The 17,991-nt window shown below is 34.9% G+C and overlaps 2 protein-coding genes and 1 pseudogene across 3 annotated transcripts; all 3 read left to right on the plus strand.

Moving 5' to 3' along the window:
- Positions 1-1,327: 1,327 nt before the first annotated feature.
- LOC104825296 (probably inactive leucine-rich repeat receptor-like protein kinase At3g28040) lies at positions 1,328-4,773 on the plus strand. Of its 2 annotated transcripts, XM_010557604.2 has the most exons (3): positions 1,328-1,848; positions 1,921-3,055; positions 3,141-4,773. In XM_010557604.2, exons 1-3 carry the CDS (start codon positions 1,509-1,511, stop codon positions 4,645-4,647), a joined length of 2,982 nt encoding a protein of 993 aa, XP_010555906.1. In that variant the 5' UTR covers positions 1,328-1,508; the 3' UTR covers positions 4,648-4,773. The 2 variants fall into 2 exon arrangements, with proteins under 2 accessions (XP_010555906.1, XP_010555905.1); XM_010557603.2 differs by having other exon boundaries at positions 1,329-3,055.
- Positions 4,774-9,057: 4,284 nt separating this feature from the next.
- Positions 9,058-12,012, plus strand: LOC104825297 (WAT1-related protein At3g28130-like). Its single transcript, XM_010557606.1, has 7 exons — positions 9,058-9,303; positions 9,400-9,459; positions 9,635-9,748; positions 10,193-10,424; positions 10,839-11,000; positions 11,088-11,236; positions 11,769-12,012. Exons 1-7 carry the CDS (start codon positions 9,113-9,115, stop codon positions 11,929-11,931), a joined length of 1,071 nt encoding a protein of 356 aa, XP_010555908.1. The 5' UTR covers positions 9,058-9,112; the 3' UTR covers positions 11,932-12,012.
- Positions 12,013-16,082: 4,070 nt separating this feature from the next.
- LOC104825298 lies at positions 16,083-17,065 on the plus strand (annotated as a pseudogene).
- Positions 17,066-17,991: the final 926 nt, after the last annotated feature.

The raw sequence follows: 17,991 nt of genomic DNA on the forward strand, positions 1-17,991 counted from the left end.
AGGGGGGGGGGGTAATTAAAGGTTAAGACTTTTGAAGAAACCCTGAAACTTTTACCATCCTACTTCTCTCTATCTTTTCTGTTCTTGATCTGACTACATCCTTTGCAGAAACTTTTTTGTTGGTCAAATTCAGTCTCGCAAAGGTTAGTCCACTTGGTAATATTTTTTTTTTGGATTCTTCCTTTCATTTCCTCTTGAAAATTGCTAAGTTGGGTGTTTAGTTGCACATTTGAATAATACTCCGGTATTATATACGTTGCAAGCAAAAGGAACAATCCAATTCGAGTCCCCACCTAGTGGGTTGCCGGAGAAAGGAATATATTATATAGAATTTACCCATATTTTTTTATATAGAGAAGTTGGTTCGAAACCGCGATGTCAGACCCCATTACAAGTGTGTTTATGCCTGAACCAAACGACCCTTTATCGTGTTGAAAGCAAAAAAAAAATTAGGAGAAAAAAACTATCTTTTCATTTCATTGCCTTGTAAATTTAGTGAATGAAAAGAGGGGCAGAATCTCTTGTAAGAAGTAAACTATTGTTGTAGCAGAATGATAAAGATTAATGGTCCCCTACAAAAGAACAACAACTTCAATCAATATACTTTCACTTATTTGCCATCTTGCCAAGTTCACACATGTTGCATTACATTCAAACAGAAGTTGTTTCCTCGTTTTGATTTTGGTTCACTCCACACCCAAATCTGTCTCTTAACTATGAAACACATGCATTAGGATAATTATATTCACAACCATGATTCGAAATTTTAATATCACTAACCATATAGAAACAAAACAAGCGAAATGTGCATGGGAGACGTGAATCAAGAGAGTCACGGGACAAAAAGACAGAAGAAGAAAAAGCTAAATGTGCGGTGGAGTGACAAAGGACATGTCAGTCACGAGCCCCTTGTTGTCTGTAAGATACCAAAACTTAACTTTTGTCCTTTTTCTCTCTTTTTCTTGTTTCGGATTCTTCATAGGCCTCTCTTATCTCTTTACCCTTTCTTTTATCTCATCTCTTTCCTTTTCCTGTGATTTATCTCATTCTTTTTATCAACAAAGACCCTTCATTCCATTAATATTGAAAAATTAAATTTAATACGTATAAGAATGATTACTGCATTATAACAAGAGGGCATGGTTACTTCTTTTTTTTTCCTTTCTTGAATGATTACAGATGATATAAGTTACAATTTAACCTAGTTTCATGAGTTCCGAGCATGCATGTGTAATTGATAGAGAAAATGGACATGAAATTGATAACCGGTTGCTTTTTGTTAGGAAAAACCGGACCATACCCTATTGGTGACTCCATGCAGTTGTCATGTAGCTAGTTTCAGCATCTAATATTCACAAGCTCTAAACCTATTCTTCTCATTGGTACTAAACTCAAATATTCTCTCTACCATATCTCACCATGCCTTACCTATCCTCCCCTTGCTCTGGCAAAACAGTCTTAGCTCCCTAGCCGAGAGAGAGAGAGAGAGAGAGAGAGAGAGATTGCAGATGATGGGCAATCAAGGCATAGGGATCTCTTGTGTGTTACTTCTTGCATTATCCATATCAGTCGTCAATGGCGATGTTGGGTCTGTTCAGCTACTAAACGACGACGTTCTGGGTCTGATTGTGTTCAAAGCAGACATTGAGGACCCTTCTTCGAATCTCGAGTCTTGGAACGAAGATGATTACTCCCCGTGTTCTTGGAAGTACATCAAGTGTAACCCTGTAACTGGTCGTATCTCTGAAGTCTCGCTTGATGGCTTAGCCTTATCCGGAAAGATCGGTCGTGGAATACAGAAGTTGCAGTATCTGAAAGTACTCTCGCTCTCAGACAACGACTTCACTGGTAATGTCATCCCTGAGATTGGTCTCTTAAGCAATCTCCAGAATCTGAATCTCAGCCAAAACCGTCTTTCAGGTATCATCCCTGCTTCTCTTGGATCCATCAGCTCATTAAAGTTTCTCGATCTATCGAAAAACTCGTTCTCAGGGTCGCTGCCCGATGATTTCTTGACAAACTGCTCGTCTCTTAGATATCTGTCTCTGGCTAAGAACATGCTTGATGGGCCAATTCCCAGTTCTCTTTCACAGTGTTCTCTTTTGAACACTCTTGATCTCTCAAGCAACCGTTTTTCGGGCAACCCGGGTTTTGTTTCCGCCATTTGGACACTTCAGAGGCTCCGGAAATTGGATCTTTCGAACAATTCTCTTTCCGGGTCGATGCCTTCGGGGATATCTTCCTTGCACAACTTGAAAGAGTTGAATTTACAGGGCAACCAATTCTCGGGATCATTGCCTGCAGATGTTGGATCCTGTCCGCATCTGAACAGATTGGATCTGAGTTATAATCTGTTCTCTGGAGAAGTTCCAAGCGCTTTTCAGAGACTAAACTCTTTGATGTTCTTGAGTTTATCCCATAACTTGCTCTCCGGTGATTTCCCACGATGGATCGGTACCTTGAGAAGTTTAGAACACTTGGACCTGTCCAATAATGCGTTAACTGGAGAGCTTCCTTCTTCAATGGGCAACCTAAGATCTCTGAAGTTTCTTGTCTTGTCGAACAATCAACTCAAAGGCGAGATACCGTCTTCTGTGTCAGATTGCACAGAGTTATCAGTTATTCAGCTCAAAGGAAATAGCTTCACCGGTAGAATTCCCGATGGTTTGTTCGATCTTGGTCTGGAGGAAATCGACATTTCTCACAATGGGTTAACCGGTTCGCTCCCACTAGGATCAAGAAGACTATTCGAATCTCTCCGTGTTCTTGATCTCTCATGCAATGATCTCGGGGGAAGCATACCGGGTGAAGTAGGGCTCTTCATCCACCTGAGATACCTGAACTTGTCATGGAATGATCTTCAGACAAGAATTCCTCCGGAACTAGGGTTTCTCCAGAATCTGACGGTCTTGGATCTCAGACACAGCTCTTTGTCCGGTTCTATTCCTGCCAACATATGCGAGTCTCGGAGTCTGGAAATCCTTCAGTTGGATGGTAACTCGTTAATCGGCCCAATACCAGAGGGAATCGGGAACTGTCTCTCTCTTAACCTTCTGTAAGTCTGCAAACAATCTTGACATTCTTGAACGTATATTGGATATGTATATATAATGTATTCGTTTTTGTTGATTCTTGTACAGGAGCTTGTCCCATGACCATCTGACTGGTCCCATTCCGAAATCCCTCTCGAACTTGCATCAGCTCAGGATTCTTAAACTGGAATCCAACGAGCTGAGCGGTGAAATACCTCCGGAGCTCGGAAAGTTACAGAATTTACTTGCAGTAAACATTTCGTATAACCGTCTGGTTGGAAAGTTACCGGGTGGAATCGTGTTCCAGAGCTTGGATCAGAGCGCTATTCAGGGGAACTTGGGAATTTGTTCGCCGTTGTTGAAGGGACCTTGCAGATTGAACGTGCCAAAGCCTTTGGTCATCGATCCGAATTCCGATGGGAACAATAACGACCATTCACCGAGAGACAGATCGATCGATGGTTCGGGAAACGGAAGGTTCCATCATGGAATGTTCCTAAGTGTTTCTGCCATTATCGCAATCTCAGCTGCCATACTTATAGCTTCTGGTGTGATAATCATAAGCTTGCTTAACGCTTCTGTGAGGAGAAGGCTTGCTTTTGTTGATAATGCTCTGGAGAGCATTTTCTCTGGTTCTTCAAGATCAGGAAGCATGGCGGCTGGTAAACTTGTTCTTCTCAATGCAAGATCTTCATCCTCTTCTTCATTATCGGCCACCGAGTTTTCGAGAAATCCAGAGTTTTTTCTCAACAAAGCTGCTGAAGTCGGTGAAGGAGTGTTTGGAACTGTGTATAGGGCTACACTCGGAGAAGAAGGAAGCGTCTTAGCCGTCAAGAAACTTGACCCTTCAACCATTCTGCATAACCCAGAAGATTTCGACCGACAAGTTCGAATCTTGGCGAAAGTAAAGCACGAAAACCTCGTACCGATCAAAGGGTACTTCTGGACACCTGATTTGCAGCTTTTGGTTTCAGAGTATATTCCGAACGGTAACTTGCAGTCCAAGTTACACGTACGAGACCCTTCTTCACCGCCGCTTTCTTGGGCCGCAAGGTTCAGAATCATCCTCGGAACAGCTAAGGGTCTTGCATATCTTCACCACTCGTTCCGTCCACCGATCGTCCACTTCAACCTAAAACCGACCAACATCCTCCTCGACAAGGACAACAATCCGAAAATCTCGGATTTCGGGCTGACAAGGCTTCTGACAAAACACGACAGAAACACGATGAACAACAATAGGTTTCAGAACGCGCTAGGGTATGTAGCTCCTGAACTAGAGTGTGAGAGCTTAAGGGTCAATGAGAAATGCGATGTTTATGGATTCGGAGTTCTGATTCTGGAGCTTGTGACCGGTCGGAGACCAGTGGAGTACGGAGAACACAGCTTTGTGGTGTTGAGCGACCATGTTCGTGTCCTGTTAGAGCAAGGGAACGCGTTGGAATGCGTTGATCCGACGATGGATGAATTCTCCGAAGACGAAGTGTTGCCAGTTCTGAAGCTGGCTCTTGTTTGTACTTCTCAGGTACCTTCAAATCGCCCAACAATGGCGGAGATTGTTCAGATTTTGCATGTCATCAAGACACCAGTTCCTCACAGGCTGGAGACTTTCTAGCTCTTTACTTCCCATGTTTTTTTTTTTGGTTCTCTGTCTTTTCCAATGCTCGATTGTTATCTGTAAATTTCGGAACTTTATGATTCACCTCGTGGGAATGATATCGTTGACCAATTCATAAACCCTTTTCAGCTATTGAATTCTTTTTGTACAAAAAAAAAAAATCAATAAATCCAAGAAGAAACAAAAGAATGGTAAAGAGCTCCTTTTAAATATAGGTTTGAGTTTCCATCTGTAGTGATGTCAATATGGATTTTGCCCAAACCATTTGGGTCCAACCCATTTAGGTTTGAAAAATTATTGATTTGGGTTGAGTCAATAACAATTGTTGAATGGGTTGAGTCAACCCATAAAATCCATAACATACAATAAACTTATCATTTAAATATAATAATCATTGAGATATTTTTTTATGTTTACAGGTTTTAGTTACGGTCGTTATACATATAAAATATTAAATAAATAACATATAAATAATATATGAAAACTATACATATATATACACACATTTATATATAAGGATAAAATACGTGTCTATTCCACAGTAACCTCATTTCTCGCTTAATTAGGCCCGATTCGATTTGAAAACGATACCCATTTTTTGAATATTGGATGATCAAATTTTTCGGTACTGTTCGGTTGAGAAACAATAATGAGTTTTTCGGTTCGATTCGGAAACGATATCGATTTTTTTGGTTCGGTTCGGAAATGATGTTGATTTTTCGAATATCGGATTTTTAAAATTTTTGGTGCGGTTCGATTCAAAAATAGTAATGAGTTTTTTCGTTCGATTCAAAAACGATATCGATTTTTTCTATTCGGTTCAAAAATGGTGTCGATTTTTCAGATATCAGATTTTTGAAATTTTTGGTATGGTTTGGTTCGAAAACGATAATGAGTTTTTTTGTTCGATTTAGAAACTATATCTATTTTTTTTGTTTGGTTCGAAAACGATATCAACTTTTCGGATACCGGATTTTTAAAATTTTTAGTACGGTTCGATTCGAAAACGGTAATGATATCGATTTTTTTCGATTTGATTTGACAACGGTGTCGATTTTTTCGGTTCGACTCAAAAACGATACCAAATGTTTCGGTTCGATTCAACACTACAAAAAAATGGTCATTTCCAACGGGCAAATCCGTTGGAAATGGCCAAATTTGCGTTGGAAATTAACGTTTCCAACGGATAAATCCGTTGAAATTTCGTCGTTGGAAATCGGTGTCCGTTGGACAACCGTTGGAATTTTCAACGGAATTTCAACGAGTTTTTTCGTTGGAATTTTCCAACGGAATTTCCAACCGATATTCGTTGGAATTTTCTAACGGAATTTCCAACTGCAATCCGTTGGAATTTTCCAACGAAAAATTCAAAACATATTCTCGATCCCGATCCCGACCCCGACCGTGAACCCGACCCCGACCCCGACCCCGATCCCGACCCGAACTGTAAACCCGACCCCGACCCCGACTGGGAACCGACCCCAGCCCCGACCCCAAACCCGACCCGATCCCGATCCCGAAGCTCACTTCCCAATAGGTCACTCATCCTTCCACTACTCCAACTCAATCGTCCTTAACCCTAGAGTTCAAATTGATCATCATCCAACTGCTCCAAGTTAAACTTCTGATATCATATAACATTAATATATATACATATATAAATGTTTATACATATAAATATTTATATACACACATACACACATATATATATATACATATATACATATATATATATATATATATATATATTTGTTATGTGTATGTATATGGTTAATATAGACATATATATATATATACACGTATAAATATATAAAATACATGTATTTAAATATATATATATATATATATATATATATATTAGATTTTTCAATTAAAATCCAAATTTCCAACCGATATCCGTTGGAATTTCGTTGGATTTTTTTTTAAAATTTTCCAAAAAAATTTCCAACCGATACCCGTTGGAATTCCGTTGGAATTTTTTTCCAACCAACATCCGTCGGAATTCCGTTGGACATTTCCAACGGTATTTCCAACCGATATCCGCTGAAAATTTCCAACGGATATCCGTTGGAAATACCGTTGGAAATTTTCAACACAATTTTTCAATTGAATACGTTGCAAATTCCGTTAAAAATTTTCAACGGGCATTTCCAACGGATATCTGTTGGAAATTTCAACATAATTTTAACGGAAATCGCAGTTGAAACGCCGTTGAATTTCCAACGGACAAATCCGTTGGAAAATCCGTTGGAATTCGGTGATTTTTTTGTAGTGCAAAAGTGATACCAACCTTTTCGATCCGATATTAGATTTTTTTAGTTCGCATATATATATATATATATATTTATGTATATATATACGGACATATATTACTATTTATATATCTATATATAATAATTTTAGTTACTTATATAATAGGCTTAATGCTAATGTTAATGTTGATAATATACTGGGTTTTAATGGGTTAAATGGCCATGAGTTGAATGGGTTAAAACCCACTTAACTCATTTAAGAAAATTAATCAAATGGGTTAAACCCAACACGGGTTCGAGTCCTCACTTGGAAAGGGGCATTCACATAGACTTCCTCAATCTTTTGGGAGATGTAGTCGAACTAAAGACCGGTGAATTCCGGATTATAAAAAAAATATTGTTTTTTATTCAAAGTTTGTTGTTATTTTATTTGTAAGGATAAAATAAAACAATAAAAAATACTAGTTGTGTATTGTAAAAATGAAATAAAATTTAATATCCAAGATAATGTATTAGACTAATTTTGTACTGTTTGTATATCTTTTAATATCATTTTGTTTTTCTTTCAAGAGAAAACAATACATTTATTTATTTTATTTATACAAAATACTCCACCCGTCTCATAATAATTGAAGTTTGAAACAATTATTTTTGTTTTTAAATAGATGTCATTCTACATTTTCTAGATAATTTTCAATTTTACCTTTAATTAAAACTACTACAATTTAAATAATTTTTTAATAACAATGTAGTTTTTTTTTATCATGAAACCTATATTAAATAAAGGTTATTTTGGGTTATTTTGGGTTTGGAAAAAAAAAAGGATAGAGAAGGTTTGAATGCGAGTTAATGTTATCATCTCGTACCACTTTTTACCGAACCGGTTCAAGATTATTTCGGTTCGTTTAAAAACGGACCAAACGGATCACTTCACCGCGAGCACGCAAACCATCCCAAATGGGCCACGGGCTAGTGCGTGAACAAGAACAAATTTTAATCCTAATTTATTTTTTGTTGGGTATATAACACACACATATATATATATATATATATACATACATTCACAAATATATGCATATCTAGGTGTATAGTATACATATATATACATATGGATATATGTATATGGAGGAGAATTTATAAATATACATATTTATTTCACTAAACTGATCCGTTTAATTAGAGATTCAAAATAGACTGATTCGGTCTTATTTTATCTAGATAGATTTGAATTAGCTTGTTTTGGGTTTGTTTTGGTTGGCATTCATTTTTCACATATCAGAAAAACTTAGTTCAGTTCAGATTGCTTTTGTTTACGAGCCAAAATAAAATTAAAAATAAAAAAAATAATAAAAAAGAATTTTTTTGGAAAAAATTCTGTCTTTCTATTATGTAGGTTTTTTCCTAGAATTATTAAAAGTCTTAGAAACGGTTGTACTGAACTTTATTATCGAGCTTTTGCTTTTTTTTAATATCTCAAAGTTGTGCTAAAACTTTTATATTTTGTTTACCTTGGCCTTGTATTTTTACAATTTATCATTTATAAGTTTGAAAATTGTTTTTCAAAGACTTTTTGTCCGCTTATGTTTTAGGTCGGCCGGCCTGACCCATAACTCTTCGGGCTTGATATTCCTAATTTTTAAAAATAAATTTCAAAAAAAATATTGAACTTACAAAAATATATAAAAACAAAACTTCAAATTTTTAAAAAGTTTACAAATATCCCCAAGTTGTTAAAGCGTTTTATAACAAAAGTTGAACTTGTAAAACGCTACCGCGAAGTGGCTTTTGACCAAATATTCCGAGTATTGGGATGTTGGATTTATAACGTGGTTCTGATCGACTTTTACTTTGTACATATGACGTCAAAAAATAAGATAAAAAAACCAAAAATAATAACAATTATACATATATATACAAATATAAAGATATATATATATATATACACACATACACATACATGCTATTTTTTTTTTAACATTTTAGTAATTTTCATGTTTTTGTTTTTGGAATTATCCATTTCTTAACCACTACAAAACAAGTAGACCCACCAAAATGTGAAAAGAATAAAAAGAAAAAGAAAAAAAAGACAAGAACAGTGAATTAAATAATGAAAAAAGTAGAACTATAAAGACATTTGTATGATCAATATAAGTTTTGCAAACGAAAAGGGCCAATAAGGATAAGGTTTTGAGAGAGAGAGAGAGAGAGAGATGGGGAGAAGGTTCCGCGGGAGAGACGGGGTGATAATGGCGGCGATGGTGGCGACGGAAGCCTCCAACGTGGGGATGAACACTCTCTTCAAAGCGGCCTCTTCCAAGGGCATGAGCTCCTACACTTTCCTCTTCTACTCTTACGCCTTTGGCTCTCTTCTTCTTCTCCCTTCTCTCTTCTCCTCCCACAGGTTCCTCTCTCTCTCTCCCTCTCTCTCTCTCTCTCTCTCTCTCTCTCTCTCTCATATATTCATCACTAAATAAATATGTAATAATGTTTTTGACAGGTCAAGGTCGCTTCCTCCGTTAAGAATTCTTGGTAAAACTGGGCTTCTTGGGGTAATAGGGTAAGCTTTTTTGGTTGAATTTTAAATTTTTTTTGGTTGAAATAGGGTAAGCTTTATTAGGTCGCTAATTAAAAATGAAAAAGTCCGAATCTTGTTTTCATGTTGCATTTATTGATGGAAAGTGATAAAAAAAATCATAATTTTTTTTAATTTAATATTTGGGTTATATGAGCAGAAGCATATACTTGGTGACGGGCTACACAGGCATCAAATTCAGCTCTCCGACCTTAGCTTCGGCTATGAGCAACGTTACGCCCGCTTTCACCTTCATTCTCGCCGTTATCTTCGGGTATATATACATATATATATATATCCACCGATTTGTTTCTGCGTCGATTTTTAGATTTTAGGGTTCATCAATTTTTTTTTATAAAAGGAGGATTCATCAATTTGAGATTGAGAATTTGTGTTTTAGCTGTTAAAATTGAAAGCTTTCCCAAAATCAAAGTTGTGACCACATTTCTCTAGTTATCATCATCATCAAGGAAGAAATGAACCCAACAAAAGAAAAAGACATGCACTTTATATATATATGTATATATATACATACATATAGGACTAAATAGCACGGACCAGACACTCCAAAGTGACACTCTATATGGTCAACACCACCGAGAAATGAAGGTGATGTTTTATCACTTTCTTGGAGTTTTTTTTATTAAAATAATAATAATAATAATAATAATAATAATAATAATAATAACGTGACTGTATTATTAAAATAATGTGAAAGAATGGAGAAAATATCGATGGGGAGAGAGAGCAGCGTAGCGAAAGTGGTGGGGACAGCGGTGTCGATAGGAGGAGCTCTTGTCGCCGCTCTCTACAACGGACCGCCGATCTTCTCCGTCGAATCTCAGCCGTCCATTTCCCTCTCTCCGTCGCCGGAAAACTCCAATTGGGTCGCCGGAGGAGGCCTTCTTGCCATCAAAGACACCGTCATCTCTCTCTCTTACATTCTTCAGGTACCATAATTTTAGATACAATTATTAAATGCTCCCACTAAGATTAAATCTATTTGTACATAAAAAAAAAATCGTGTAATTATATATTTTTATTAATTTTTGATATTTATATACATATTTTAATTATTATTGACCCCTCTTATAAATATTCCTGTCCAGTGTCCGCTACTGCTGGCACATCTGACGTCTAAAAAAACATGGTTATCCAGAGACATTAATAGTTTGGTTTTATCGGGAATACACATTCAAATTAATACAATTTTCAATAATTTTAAATAAATTAGACAAATCTTGATAATATTTGATATAGCTGAGATTGAAAAAAAATATAATCATTGTTATTCGAAATATTTTCGTTCTGGGTATGAAAATATTTATACTATATAGTCAATTTTGTAAATTTTTTGGTTACAGGCACAGATAATGAGTGAACAACAGTCTCCGTTCACAGTGACATTCATTTACTCAGCGATTGTTTGCATTTCAAGTGTCTTAGTGAGTGTTATCGCAGAGAGGAACAATCCAAGTGCATGGTCCATAAGATTCGACATAACCTCGATCTGCATTATAACAGCGGTACCATATTACATATATTTCCGGTACTATAAGATAACCGGTTAGAGATTGGTTTGGTTTAACCGGTTGATTTGATTCGGGTTTCAGGGGATACTGAATCCAGGATACTACGTAATTCACTTGTGGGCGGTGCGTTACAAGGGACCTGTGTACATAGCTATATTCAGGCCGTTGTCTATCGTGATCGCGGTAGTCATGGGGGCGATTTTTCTTGGTGATTCTCTCTATCTCGGAAGGTAAGAAAATCCTAATTATGATGAACAAAAAATTCTAACAAGAAATTTAACCTAAGATCATCAATTTCATATATATATATATACACACACGTATATATAGAAGTTGCCAATTTGATTAATAACCAAATAATCGATCAGAGTTGAATCACAAAAGTGTAACCGACCGAAACCGGTATAAAAAGTGAATGGTTACAATTTTTTTGTGATTGAAAAATTCGAATCCGAATCGAATAAAAAAGTTAAGCAAAAAATAAAAAAAATTCTTTGAAAATGAATATTTTTATCGATAGAAAATGAATTCAAACCGAAATAGAACCTAATAGAACCGAACAAACGGAATTCAAAATAAAAATAAAATGATTGTAATTATTTTTAAAATTGAAATAATGGAATGTGAAATGAACTGAAATCCGATCACCCCTGTTTACAAGCCCTTCAAATGATAGTACATGATTCAAGGGGTTATATATATATAATATTATATATGATCTTCTCATTATGATTGGTCTGTTAATGTTGTTTACTCCCACAGTTTGATCGGAGGGACGTTGATATCAATGGGATTTTACTCGGTGATGTGGGGAAAGGCCAAAGAAGAGACATCCGAAACTGATGAGACATCATCGCCGCCATGTCTTGATTCCAAAAAAGCTCCTCTTTTGTCAAACTTAAAAGACAAAACTTTACACATCTAAGGATTAGTTATCCATACCGACCAATTGTCTTTTTTTTTAAGACAAAATCTATATATATTAAAAGTTGGGTTTGAAGGATTATGGTGAAACCACCTTATCATCCTACATGGATGTTTAATAAATTTTGATTGGTTTATAAAATCTTCATTACCTACATCAACTTTCAATAAAATAATTTAAATTAAAATTCTCATAATAAACTCATCTATATTGCATATAGTATTGAAAAGGGTTGGTGGAGTTAGATCATGGGACTACATTCCTGTTAGGTCTCCAGTATACGAGTACTTGGGAATGCTTAGAAGAACTGACGATGTAGATAGTGTTTCTGACAACAATTATATATTTCAGATTAACTTCCTACAAACAATGCAAGGCCTTGATGAAAGGGGGTATGTTAATTTTATTAGTGTCTCATATATATATATATATATGTATGTGTTTATCTCGAAATAATTTTAAAATTATTTATTAGTGTGACATGTTCGTTTATTTGATACATCATCGGTGTGACATGTTAATTTTAATTCTTTTGTTAGTTTTTTAAGATCTTGCATTTTGTATAATTGTTTGGATTCTTTTTTATTTTTTTCGTATTGTGTATTATCATTATTAAATTTGTACTCAAATCCCTTTAGGAGGTGAGAAAGAGACATATCTTTGATATGTGATTTAATATTTCTATTTATTAGTCAAAATATTCATCACAGTGTTTTCTCAATTCATGAAAAATAGAGAAAAAAAAGATTATATCTTTGTTATTTATAAAAGTTTATTTATTACACTACAAATTGTAAAATTATTCTTCATTCTCTTCGGATGTGCATTATGTTATTTTTTCCCGCACGTTAATGAAATTGGGTACAGTCTGAAACAAACATCACTTTTGGTATGTTTTGTAACCAACACTTTTGGTTCTTTTCTATCCAATAATTTTCATATTCAAAATATTAATCTTCGAAATTTAACATTGTTTTTCATCATAACGTGTTGACGTGGAGAAAGATGCAAATCTTTTTATGGTTTGTACAATGACATTGAGCCGCCGAAGAAGAAAAAAATTTGATTTTTGGTATTATGTTAATTTTTTGGTTTTATGTATTTATATATGCAAGCATGAAAAATTACACATTTACAAATTTAAAAAAACCAACGAAGACAATAAAATTGAAATCTCTCAAAAAAAATATATGCATGTATATATATACAAATGTATATATGTTACATATATATGTATGTATGTAGCATATTTGTATGTATGTATGTATATATATTTATTTTATATTTTTCCTCACATGGTAGTAATATGCTATCGAACCAATCAAATGATTAATAATGTTCGAATGGATATATTTTAAGAAAGTTCATGTATTTTTTTTATAAAATTTTAAGTTTATTTATTTAGAATTTTTCAAAGTTAGTTATTTTTAAATTATTTTCCTTATATAAATATAAAAATATATTATATAAAATTTTAAGTTCATGTATTTATTTTTTGTATTGTAAATGTTTATTTGTTACAACCTCTACAAAGATTGTAGAATTATTATTCTTATTTTCTTCAAAACGTTGAATGAAAATTGTTTTTATTATTTTCAAATATTTGTAAACGAATAGGCTTCACAAGGAAACATAAGTTGAGATAAGGACTTGCAAAATATTGATATTATAAGAGAAAATGAAAAAAGATATATCAGATAATAAATCATTTTAAAAAGTTAAAAATGACTTTATGTAAGGCGAATATACGAAAAAAAGAAAAAAAGAGGAAGAGAGAAGAAAAATAATATGAGGTATGATATTTTTTTACTCTAATTACAATTTTTATCTTTTCTTAGTCAAACTGTAAAAAAATTATAATTTTTTTTGCTAACTCGATTAATAATGTTATCTAAAATAAATTAAAAAGTTCGATATTTTTATGGAAAAAAGTATAAATAAATGTGTTAATATGAAAATTCATAAGTTAGATTTTCGATGGACATTTTAAAAATTCAGTGTTTTCCATCAAAGTTCGACCAATAATTTGAGCCATTGCAAGTAGAAAAAGGGTTCATGAGGTTAATCAAGATGGTCATAATATAAAATCTATAGACATATGGAAAGAATCCCCGATATGAACTTTTAATTGTAGGGGTTATCTATAGTACAAAGTTATATCTATATAGGACGAGACAAACGAATGCAAAGGATAAAACTCTGTATTGTTTCAACCCTCACCATGTTTCTTCCTATCTTGTATGCAGGCGGGACTAGATGACCAAGTATCGGAAACATCAAAACATAAATGAAAAGTACATTGATTTTTTTTTCTTTATTTAGTATCTCATTTTTGTTCTCAAAGTAAGTAAGAACAGCTCAATACCTTAAGAGAATAGCAAAAACCTCTTTCTATTGTTTTGTGAAATCCCATATGATAGAAATGTTTACAAAAAGAATGCAATTTAATGTAAAAACATTTTAAGACTAAAGGAAAGAATAAAAAAAGATCAAACAGAATACTTACGTGCATGATAAGATCGTTGTGCACATTAATCCAAAACGCAATTTCTCCTCGATTGTCAACTTTCACGGATCAATACCTTCCAGTTTACTAATAAGCAAGTTGTATGATATAGTAAGTTGAAAAAAAATATCTAAGAAGATTGGATGGAGAAAAAGACAGAAATATGTTTGTATTAGATTTGAATGCATATTCATTCACTTCATTGTTAAAAATATATACAATTACATTGACAAACTTATTCAATATAAGAATGATTTATAATATAATAATACAATGAAATTTAAATACTCTACAGAGATATATATATATATATATATTGATTTAATAATATAATTTTTACAATATTTATATCAAAGATTTTTTATAACGAAAGATTAAACATTTTTTGTTAAAAAAAATGAATAACCCGCGCATCGCACGGGTCTCTCCTAGTCTTGTATAAATAAATGAATTTATCATCAATTCCGAAATTATTATAATGATTTTAATACTTTTAGAAAAATACCAAAATTTTTTATTATTCATAATTAATATCATGAATTTTACGGCGACTCTAAAAAAATACTCAAAATTTTACAAAAACTTTCAAAAAATTATATGTTAAATAAGAAATGGATTCAACTGTTGTCTTTTTAGTTCTCATAAAATTCATGATATTATCTGGGAATCAAAATTTATTTTATATATTTTATCAAAATTCGAAAATTGTGTATTGATATGATTTCAAATTAAATAAAATTTCAGAAGAAATAGAATTTAGAACCAAATTGAGAGCAGATTAACCGTTTATCTGAACCGTACTTAATAATTATTATTATTGCTCAAAGGATCCATTTTTTTTTTCATATAACAAAAAATAAACCTCCTTATTCTTCATATCCTAAGTTCGATCAGGAAATTCTCCCAAGGGAAACGAAAAGGAGGAGAAACCTTAAATATAAACATATAAATTAAAACAAATCCGTTACCAAAAAAAAATAAAACAAATCGAAAATTTTGAGTGAATAAAAAAACGTAATTTTAAAAAAAGTTATCATTTTTAGAATTTGGGATGGAATTTTAAGGATATCTAAACATAGTATCATATGATTAAATTTTATAACTTGACAAAATCTTGTCGTTTTAATAAATAGGATATCTAGGTAAATGTGACATTTTCATACACGTATTTTTTATTTGACAAAAAACTAAATTTGAATTTAAAATTTTCTAAATATCTATACGAATTGTTAAAATTAACAGTAATTAGATACATAATCATCATTTTTGTTAAAATTTTTCGGATTCTATTATCTAATGCGCTAACGTCTATGATAATTACAATATTTACCTAACTAATGTATTAGTTAATAGAATCCAAAAATTTTAAACGAAAATGATGATTATATATACAAATACTGTTAATTTTAACAATTAAAATAAATATTTGGAAAATTTTGAATTTAAGAGTAGTTTTTTTATCAAATTAAAAAAAAACGTGCATGAAACGGTCACAATATTCGCGTACCTAATAAAGAATCTTCTTCTTCACACTATAAAAAAATGCGTGTAATTTCCGAATTATGTATGGACAATTTAAAAAAAAAAATTAATATTGAATTTGGTTCTTCACTTTCGCCGCCTTTCACCACCATTACTCCTCGCCTTCTGATTCAACTCTGTAAATTTTCCTCCATTTTCCTTCATTTTCTCACTTGGGCCATCCCCAATTTCCCCACCTTGTTGTTTTTTCCCCGTAGTCCGCACTCCAAATCTCACTTGGGCCATCCCCAATTTCCCTTATTTTCGTAGGGTTCTTGCAGTTCTTCGAAATCCTCGCTTTTCCTCGTCTGGATAACTCGCACGTCTCCGATTGGGGGTCGTTCTTAATTTCTTCCCACGATCACAGATTTCGACACAGTCAGATGTCGGAAGGCTATGCAATCGAACTCTACTTCGATCCGGTGCTCGAGAACCAGGTCCTGAAAGCTTGAACGTCTTCGCCCGCCGACGAGTCAGCACGAAGTTGATCGAGACTGATTCTCGCCTACACATAACCCTCGCCTCGATCGCCATCGTTGATTCCACCAAGCTCGAATCCGCCGTCAAGGCCTTCGTTTCAAAGTAGGAACCTCTCCCACTCGCGTTCTCCTCCATCGACAGCTTTCCCTGCGACAACCACGTACTGTTCCTCTCGCCGACACCCTCTCTGTCACTGCTCCAGTTCCAGGTTCAAGTATGCAACGCTCTGAGGAAAGAAGGTGTCGAGATTAGCGAGGAATATCACGCCGATTCATGGATTCTGTCTTGTCCTGTGGCAATCTAAGTGCCGAAGACGCAAATGGCGGAGGCATTCTTGGTCTTGAGAGATTTGAAGCTTCCGGTTAATGGCTATTCGTCGATATATACAATGTATCTTCAGTACTATATCAATGAGAAAGATGACAAAGTGTACACCACCAAGAAGGAGTCGCCTCCGCCCATCCAGCCCGGTTCTCACTGGATGACAAATACTCGAGGCAGAGAGTGTTGCTGAAGAAACGGTTTGGTCTATTGCCGACCTAGAAACCAGGCTCTGATACCATGAACAAAACTATAGGATCGAGTGGTGTTTTGGTTTCTCGGTGTATTACGAGTCGGCAAGACAAGAGTAGGTGTAATACCCCGATTCCCGTATAAATTATTTAAATTACTTTCGGGAATAAAAGAAGGGTAAAACAAGGCAAAAATATAGAGAATATTTCAACGAAGACCTAGAAGAAAACGACACTCGATTTGACTGAGAAACGAGGAAGTTATGAGCAAACGAAAATTGAGTAGAACCTGGAAATTCGGAATTCACAAGTTATTTGAGGTACGGACGTTTCGAGCTGTAACTCATCGTGAAAAGGTGAGTTTCCAATAATCTATTGATTGGACATGAAAGAGGACGTTCCAAGGAAGGTGTAGAAACAAACGGTGCGCGATTCGGGTAACAAACGAGTGAGAACAAAGCAATCGAAGTCAGTTGGAACGGACCAGAAATGCAGAACGGACGGTCTGGCAAATGCAGAACGGACGGACTGCTAAAGGCGGAATGAACGGACCACGAACGAGCGAGGAGCTGGGCCGAAGCTAGGCCCAGACCGTCCGTTCTAGGCCCAGAACGGACGGTCTGTTGGGCAGAACGCAAGTGGCCAACTTGCTCCCTTGGGACGCATATTCCTCTGCGTTCCCAGGGCCCGCCGGCGTCAAATCGCCGCCCAATCCGCTCAGGACGTTGCAGGCTTGACCATGGGCCTGGGTTTGAGCCCATTTCGCCTCTCCCACGCGGCCAAAAACACTCCCAAGGCGGAGGTTTCACCATTTTCGGACAAAAACAGAGAAAAGAGGGGGAGAGGAGAAACAGAGAGGAAGGGGCAAAAATCAGGGAGAATCGACGCAAGAGGAGCTCGGGAACACGAAGGGAGACATCCCTAGAGTGTCTAGAAGAGGTTTCCGACCAGAAACAAATCGAAAAACACCTCGAAATCCGGCCAAAACCAGATCTGAGCCGAAACAGAGGTGAGTGGCTCGAGTTGCGTCTGTGTAAGCTC

The sequence above is a fragment of the Tarenaya hassleriana genome, unplaced genomic scaffold, assembly GCF_000463585.1.
Source record: "Tarenaya hassleriana unplaced genomic scaffold, ASM46358v1 Cleome44, whole genome shotgun sequence".
NCBI lineage: Eukaryota > Viridiplantae > Streptophyta > Magnoliopsida > Brassicales > Cleomaceae > Tarenaya > Tarenaya hassleriana.